General features: G+C 36.8%; 1 protein-coding gene across 1 annotated transcript; it reads left to right on the top strand.

Annotated features, from left to right (window-relative positions):
• The first annotated feature begins 4,982 nt into the window (after positions 1-4,982).
• On the top strand, positions 4,983-7,794 carry LOC109152333 (protein NRT1/ PTR FAMILY 4.4-like). The gene is made up of 5 exons (XM_019299963.1): positions 4,983-5,294; positions 5,384-5,601; positions 5,865-6,305; positions 6,396-6,520; positions 6,849-7,794. Exons 1-5 carry the CDS (start codon positions 5,159-5,161, stop codon positions 7,696-7,698), a joined length of 1,770 nt encoding a protein of 589 aa, XP_019155508.1. The 5' UTR covers positions 4,983-5,158; the 3' UTR covers positions 7,699-7,794.
• The last annotated feature ends 1,237 nt before the right edge of the window (positions 7,795-9,031 follow it).

Genomic DNA, 9,031 nt, shown 5'->3' with positions numbered 1-9,031 from the left:
TATATATATATATATATATATATATATATATATATATATATATATATTCTAAGTGGAGAACAAGTCATACATCTTGATTTCCACTGCAGGCTCATGGGAACTAATATCCACACACACACACATTGAGCTTTTGTGCAAAAGAGAGAGTGAATGATTATCTTTATTGCTTTGTATATTCTTATATATAAATCAAACAACTATAAATGCTTGCCCTAGGTCCAATTGCTAATTGCATCGCAAACTGTGTAAGTGAAGTGCACAGTTACACACTTGGCGAAATCTAAGTCATTGATCTCAAGCATTCAATGATCCAGATCTATCCATACGGACCTGAGTCCATCCCTTACCATGAGCCCGTATGGACAGATCTGAGCCATTAAAAACTAGAAATCAATGATCAAATCTGGCATATTATCAATTGTGCAACTGCAATTGCACAGTATCACAGTTGCACAGTTAATAATGAATCATATCTTACCATTGATCTCTAGTTTGGATAAACTCACTTGAACAGTGACCTCTATATATATATATAGCTTGAATTGCATCAGTTCATTTAAAACTTTAAATAATCTTTAGTGATGAAAATCAAAGATATTATAACCAATTCAACACAATGCTTTATTCCATTAGATTATAGTGAAAAAAAAAAATTAAATTTCTAAGTGGGATATATGATATGCAATCTTTAGTGATGGAAGTTGAATTCAACAAGGTAGGGTTGACTTCCCACAATCCAAATTTAAGATTGTAATAATCATATGATTACAACATGCATGAGGACCTCAATTCAATAATTCAAGAAATGTTATAAAGAAGTCCAAGGTATATACCACAATGTCAACCTTTACCACTCACCATTCACCAATATAATGTTGTCATGATGATGATATGATGCTTTAATTCATGAGTAAGTCAAGTGCAATATCTAACAAAATGATCATCATCACCAATTTCTTTCTTAGCTTATTCTTTTTTGTTTTTAATTTAATGATGAAGAAAATAACAAGATAATGCTTATCATTGTATGGTGGATGAAATATTTCTTTAACATGTGAAAGATTAGAGTATCGTCATTTATAAGTAACCACACAGAAAAAGTAGCCACAGTAGAAAGACCCTATAAGAATGTGTTAGCAAGAATCAAACTTGTGATCTTTTGGTACGAGAATCATGTTCTACTAACTTGGCCACCCTTTCAAGGCAGCCACAACATATTTTTCTTTTTTATGGGAGAGAGAGTGTGAAACTAAGGAAGTGCTGGCTGGGGTTATTTTAGAAGGTAGATTTAGTGGTAATTAAGCAGTATTTGAAGATATAATTGGATAGTTGGGAAGAGTGTTTAGTGGTTAAATTAGGAGCAAATTAAATTAAATTAAGTGAGTGTAATACATAAAATGTCCAAAGTTTTATTATAATGTCTGCATGGAAAAAAAAAAAAAATACATGTCCATCTAAAGTAAGACATCATGAAAACGACAGTAAATTTGGAATGGACTATGTAGATTGTAAGTAGTACATCAAATAAAGTCTAGTTGTTGTGACTACACTGTATTATCCTGTGTTCAATTCCTTGGGTATAACACATGCACCCCAATAGCAACAGGGATAACATCAAACACATATAAGAGCAGACACCATTGGCTCTTTTTTTTTTTTTTTTTTTTTTTAAAAAAAAAAATTTGCAGCTTTTGATTTGGGTGAGGTGGAGGAAGGAGAGAGAAAAAACATGATTTACTGTTAATAAAGATTTTTGGGTATGATTTTTTAGGAAGAAATTAAAATAAAAATTACATATGAAGTACAATTCATGTGCCTATGAAATTGACGGCTACTATTGTTTTTTTTTTTCGGGGGCCATAGTTAATGGTTAACCAATCTTAACGGGTCATGTCAATGAGTATTTTTACTCCAAAAGTAATTCCATCAATTTTTTTTGCAAAAACTAATACTTAGTATTTAATTTAATGTTAGTATATAAATTTTACATATTAAAAACTACATCAAGAGCATTATTAAATATAAAAAGTCGATCAGTTAAAAATCATTATATTTAGAAAATGTTGAGAAAATAAGAGTTAATTTTTTCATCAAAGGGAGTGGGTTAACCCAATATATAGTCTAGTGTTGAAGAAAATAAGAACAAATTTTTTCATTGCAGGGAGTGGGTTAACTCAATATATAGTCTAGTGTTGTCTCTTGTAGCCTCTTCTCGGGCTGGGCACTCTTAATCTATCTTTCGAAAGAACTTGCTGGTTGATGTCATCAGTGGTCTCATGGATCTCATCCCATTGCGAGAAGGTTCCTTGCCCGATTTTGTTCCCTATATATATGACACAGCTCGATATATCCCACTCTTTAATTTCCACAACCAATCTTTGCACCCTTCAATAATTTGTTGGAGAGGACTCGGGCTTATCTACTTCTCTTTGATCTAAATAAGAACTAATTTGACTCATTAAAAGTAAACATGCAAGAAAAATGTGATAAAATAGGTAATAAAGACTAAATTAAAAATCGTACAATGTCTTAATTTACAAGCTATATATTACACAGGAGCAAAATTTACTTAGTACATACTATAGTGAAGGGTAATAGAATAGAAGATAATAATTGAGGGAAAGACTACATCCACACATCAAACTTAATCCTGAAAAATATGGTGTGGCATTAGACCAAATCTTCAATAAATATTAACACAATTATTAGTATCATCATCATCATCTTTGAACCACAGTTTCATATTAATTCTTGTCTTCCACTAACTAAGCACATCTTAACCACATACTTATCCTATGCATGCTAGCTTCCACTCCCACACTCAATAAATATATATAAATACACACACACACACAAAACATACTTTTTTTTTTTTTTATTTATATTACTCTACATATATGTTTTTCAATTCTAATATTATTATCCTCAATTCTAATTAATTAATGCCATATTGAAATTATGATCTTCAATTTCTATACCATGTATTTACCAATCATTTATATATAAAAAATTATAGGGTGTAGGGTCCTGTAATTTCTTTTATATTCAAAGTTGACTTTTGATCAAATTTAAAAACTATTCCAAGCCAAAAGTGGTTAGTATAATAGTACATTCACAATGTTCAAACTTGAAACTATACTTAAACGAACCAAACTTTTTAATTTTTTATTTATTTTTATAAAATTTACATCAGATTTTCTAGCTTTGTCAGACCATACTAAGTCCAAAACCATCAAGACACCACTCACAGAACCTTGAAAAAAGATAAATCACAAGATATGTCTCAACTAGCTAGCTCTAGGTTCCCATCAATAGTTTATACACTATTTTGTGCAAGAAGCCAACAATATTTGCACTGATTGGTCAACCTCTCATGGCTTTAGGGTTTAGGTGCCGTAGTACGATTCCACGGCTGCGATTGGTTCTCAGTTTTCTCCTAAAATCTAACAATGCAATCGTATCCGGTGCAGTGCAATCATGTAGTAGTTGCAATGCAATTCTTCAGTAGTTTGGAAGTTTGTAGGTTAAGATTGATTCACACATTGCATGATTATGAACCTATACATACATACATACATATATATATATATATATATATATATATATATATACACACACACACACTTAACACTCACAAAGAAATAAGAGATATAATTAACATAGTGTGTGCGTGGAACACCAAAAATGTGAATGGGCCACACTACTAAGCAAGCTACAATTGCAAGGAAGTTCAACTTGGTGCTTTACTTTATCCTTGTCATGTCAATGTACAGTAAGTGATCATATGGAAACGAATAATACTACATATACTCTCAAATTTCACTCTATTATTCATTTATATTTACGTGATATGTTTTGATTCATCCTGAAAAAATATTCACACTTTTTATTACGTTTTTTCTCTTCTATCAATAAAATTACAATAACACGTGACTAGAGTTTTACTCCTTAGGAATCCTTGTATCGTTTTCATATGGAATCATAGTTGTATGGGGTTTGGATAGGGTGAATGAATGAGTATCCTTCACATTATCACATTCATCTAATCGATTGGGTTCCTCTCACACTATCACAGTGTGTTTTTTGTGTTGTTCCTTTAGGAAAGCTCACCAAAATGGTTTCTTTCAAATCAATCTGTCTTTACTCAAATCTATACACAGTTTGAAAGCATAGACCACTCACTGTTTGGGAAATTGACTACATTTCTAACAATTCATTCATCAAGATATGATTCTTGGGGTGGATGTGTTTATGGTATCTGCATTGCACTATTTAAAACGAATTTAATCGAGTTTCGGTTGGGTCTTGTTGCTAGTATGCATTAATTAAGGGCACATATAGTTGTCTTTGCTATTGACTATTACTTTTTTTTTTCTTTTTTTTTTTCTTTTTTATATATTAATAAACACAACAAATCATGGGTGTTTTGTTATGAGTTATAACTTTTGATGCAATAGTAACGACAAGAGTAACTATAATAAGAGTTTTTGAGGGTTTTTTTTTTTTTTTTTGGTCAAATTTGTGGTCAGTTTGATGAGAGTGTGAGAATACGTTGTAGGAGAGACAATTTTTTCTGACATCCGGTAGCCCCACACTGAAAAATAATATAAAATAAAGTTGACTAGTGCACGTTTCGTGCACTAGCAGCGCCCTACAGGGGCGCGTGGACTAAAACTCATCTGTTGTGGATGCTCTAAACGCCAGATGGTTCCAACCTCATTCAAGGGCATCTCTGCCTTGCAGCGTACATATTACATACTCTCCCACTTGAGTCAACACACTTTGATGCTTGACTTATTTTCACCTACAACTAAGTACTGTTGACAGCAATTTTCCAAGTGTGGCAATGAGTGGGTAAGATGAAATTGTGGCAGGTGGGCCACACCACTATCTATGAGTCAATTCTTTGGGAAGGAAAGACATCACAGTCCAAAACAAAGGACATGGAAATGGAAGGGGAGCAATATAAATAAGAGGGCAAGTCTTACCATGAGACTTGCATCAGAATCACCAAAGAAAGACAAACTTTTTAGGTTTCTGAGAAACTCAAGTAGACTATGTTGTTCTGACAGATTCTGTCATCAAAGAAACAACACACCCACACACAGACATTGTTTCCACCTGTTAGAAAACTCCCAACTTCCCAAGGTTGTTGGTAATGGACAGAGGGGGGACCAAAAAGGTAGGTTCCAGAGGGGAGTCTGAGGATTCCCAGGAAGTGTCTGTTGATTGGAAGGGCAGACCTTGCAGGGATGACAAACATGGTGGCATGGCTGCTGCTGTTTTTGTACTAGGTATCTCTCCCTCTACCTCTACCTCTGTCTGGCTGTCACTGTTGTGTGTTTTTTTCTGTTGTTCTAACCTATTCTGTCTGGTGTTTCAGGCCTGATGTCGTTCGAGATGATGGCGATAGCAGCTGTTGGGAACAACCTCATCACTTATGTCTTCAATGACATGCATTTCCCTCTCTCAAAATCTGCAAACATAGTCACAAACTTCATTGGCACTGTCTTCCTCCTCTCCCTCTTTGGTGGCTTCCTCTCTGATTCCTATCTGGGCAGCTTCTGGACCATGCTCATCTTTGGGTTCATAGAGCTTTCTGTAAGTATATCAGTGTCTCTATATATATAACCTCGGGGGTGTGGTTAAGGTGGAATGGGCTCATTCATCCTTAATCAAACCAAACGTCAAGGGATTGATCCTTGGCCCTGGGTATGAAACAACCTTAAATCTCCAGGCCAGTTATCCCACCCTTAGAAGTGCCTACAATTCAGCGAGGGGATTAGACAGTGGATACCTGGGTTACACCCAAAAAATATATGTATATGTACATATGCATAATATTCTGGTTTTGGGTATTGCAGGGATTTGTGTTACTGGCTGTGCAGGCTCATCTACCACAGCTAAGGCCAGAGAAGTGTGACATGGGGCTTAGCAGAGGGCAGTGCCCAGAAGCAAAGGGCTATAAGGCCACAATATTCTATTTGGCACTCTATTTGGTGGCTTTAGGGAGTGGGTGTCTAAAGCCAAATATAATCTCACTTGGGGCTGATCAGTTCAGGAAGGATCATCCCAAGCAATCCAAGAAGCTCTCAACTTACTTCAACTGTGCCTACTTTGCCTTCTGCTCCGGGGAGCTTATCGCGCTGACTGTTCTGGTTTGGGTGCAAACGCACTCCGGAATGGACTTGGGGTTCGGGGTATCTGCTGCTGCCATGGCTGCAGGACTGGTGAGCTTGATATCGGGGAGTTTTCGGTATAGAAACAAGCCTCCCAGAGGGAGTATTTTCACTCCAATAGCCCAGGTACTGTGCTGCTGTGATCTTCAGTCTTCAGTTCCATTTTCTTGATTTTGGTCTTTTCTGATTGTGTGTTGTCGGTTGTCATCTTTTAAGGTCTTTGTGGCTGCAATCACAAAGAGAAAGCAGATCTGTCCATCCAATTCAGAAATGCTCCATGGAAGCAGTAGCATTAACATGGTATCAAAATCCAGCAGCCTCATCCACACTGATAAGCTCAGGTGGGCAGTAAAATCAAGGTTTTTTGAGTGACTATGGAAACCCGTAGACACTACCTGATGGTGTGCACTGGGTAAACCCTAGCCGGCAAATGACCACAAGGAAGTAAACCAGCCTAGGTTGCTCATAGCTGACCAACTCAAATCAAGAAGGCCAATAGACCGCTCCTACTAGGAGTTGAACTTGGAACCTTATGGTTACCAAGTAAATAGTCTGACCAACTTAGTTGAAGTTGCCCTGTAAAATCAAGATTTTGATTCTATCCAGAAATAGTCAAAATCTGTTTGTTATTTAGAATTGTTGGTTGATTTTACTGAGCCTAAATGGCAGGTTTTTGGACAAGGCCTGCATCAAAATACAGAATGGAGTAGAGAGCCCCTGGAGACTATGCACAGTGACACAAGTGGAGCAAGTGAAGATACTGATCTCAGTTGTGCCAATATTTGCCTGCACAATCATCTTCAACACTATCCTAGCTCAGCTCCAGACATTCTCGGTCCAGCAAGGGTCTGTCATGAACACTCGCCTCGGGGCCAAGTCCTTCCAGATCCCCCCCGCATCTCTCCAGGCCATCCCCTACATCATGCTCATATTCCTGGTGCCCCTCTATGAGATGGTTTTTGTCCCCATTGCCAGGAGGCTCACCGCGAAAGACTCTGGGATTTCGCCCTTGCAGAGGGTGGGCATCGGGCTTTTCATCGCCACTTTCTCCATGGTCTCAGCTGCAGTGGTGGAGAGCAAGAGGAGGAACTCTACAGCCACGCTATCCATCTTCTGGATCGCCCCGCAGTTCCTCATCTTTGGGCTGTCTGAGATGTTCACAGCGGTGGGACTGATCGAGTTCTTCTACAAGCAGTCATTGGAAGGGATGCAGTCATTCTTGACAGCCATGACATACTGCTCTTACTCCTTTGGCTTCTATCTCAGCTCTCTTCTCGTGTCTTTGGTCAACAAGATTACCTCAACTCCTAAAAAGGGAGGGTGGCTTAGTGACAATGATCTCAACCGAGACAGGCTAGACCTGTTCTATTGGCTGTTAGCTGCTCTTAGCCTCATCAACTTCTTTAACTATCTTTTCTGCTCCAGATGGTATTCTTACAACCCCTCGGTATCCCCAGCCGCCGCCCTAAACCAACCTCAGCCTCGGGACTTAGAGACTGCAAATTCTAACTCTTTGTAATGGATATGCAGATGGAAAGCTAACTGAACACATTAGGATCTGATTTCTAGCTAGCATTATCTGTCAAAAAAGTTTGTAAGATGATTACTACTACTACTACTGCTATGTAGACTTGATCAGGGTGGTGTGTTATAGTGCAGCATTAATAATTGACAGTGTGTGTGTGTGTGTGTGACATGGACACACAAGACTCCCTTGATGGGCAAGGGTGAAAAGAAAGTTAGGTCTAAGAGTCTAAGACTATCAACAACAAGATTCATGGTATTGTCGGGCCCGGATGTGGAGCTCTTGGGGTCAGGGATTTTGCCTTTTGTGTGGCAAGATTCATGGTATTCTAGCTTCATCCTTGATTCATTTCTCCACAAACATAGTGTAAAAAACACAAAAAGAGGGTCATGGGGTTTGGTCTCTCTCCCCTTTCTAGTAGAAAGAATTGCAGAGAAATATTGAGTGGTGGGGTTGAGCTTTATGCTTTAATTAAAGGGATAAAACTATTCCTAAAGCTATATGCTAGATGTGATTTTGTTATTGTTTCTATTGGGCGGAGGCCTAAAAGGTCATGCCAACCATCCAGCTGTCGGCGTGTATTAAAAACATAACGCTAACTGTTACATAAATATACAGAAATAAAGTTGTGCATTCGTCTATCAATTATACTTTCTGGTATAATTGTAAGTGTTTGATCTTAACAATTGATATTGTACTTTTACTATCAATTATAACTTTTGACGTAATGATAAACACTAGATTCAATTCAAGATTGCAAACTTCCATAGGTTTTTTGGTGCCTAATGTTTCCTTAACCTCATTCCATGACAAACCCATTTTCACTAATGACACTCAGAAAACATGTCCCCAACATGTTTTATAGTGGATACAACTAGGACTTTGATTTTTACCTGCTTTTCACATGCTTAGCTAAGCATGATGTTGTCCTTGCAACTCTGAAAAATGTTTATTAAGAGAAGAAATTTTTATTTTTCTAAGAAAACAAAAAAAAAAAATTGAAAAATATTTACTTGTACATTTAGAAAAAAAAAAAAAAAAAAAAAAAAAAAAAAAAAAAACAGATAATGAAAAATGAAAAAGGCAATAGAAAACATAGAATTAAAGTAATCGCAGATGGAAGTTTTATCATGATTTTTCCATTTACCTAAGAGTAACACTATTGGTTCTAAATTTTGAATTTTTTTCTTGAAGTTTTTGTCAAAATAATCCTATGTAGATGAGAGATAGGAGAGGAGTGAGAAAAAGCTACGCTCTGCTAATTGATAGCTTTTACCTCGGAATTCACAATCTAAAAAATACTTTGGTGCGTGTTGCACACACCAAA

This window comes from Ipomoea nil, unplaced genomic scaffold (assembly GCF_001879475.1).
Source record: "Ipomoea nil cultivar Tokyo-kokei standard unplaced genomic scaffold, Asagao_1.1 scaffold2403, whole genome shotgun sequence".
Classification (NCBI taxonomy): Eukaryota; Viridiplantae; Streptophyta; class Magnoliopsida; order Solanales; family Convolvulaceae; genus Ipomoea; species Ipomoea nil.
This window is presented reverse-complemented; position numbering and strand designations above follow the sequence as displayed.

Coding starts and splice junctions, on each gene's coding strand:
- LOC109152333 (XM_019299963.1), top strand. CDS start 5,159: ATGGACAGAGGGGGGACCAAAAAGGTAGGTTCCAGAGGGGAGTCTGAG. Junction 5,295..5,383: donor TGCTGCTGTTTTTGTACTAG/GTATCTCTCCCT, acceptor CTGGTGTTTCAG/GCCTGATGTCGTTCGAGATG. Junction 6,306..6,395: donor TTTTCACTCCAATAGCCCAG/GTACTGTGCTGC, acceptor TCATCTTTTAAG/GTCTTTGTGGCTGCAATCAC.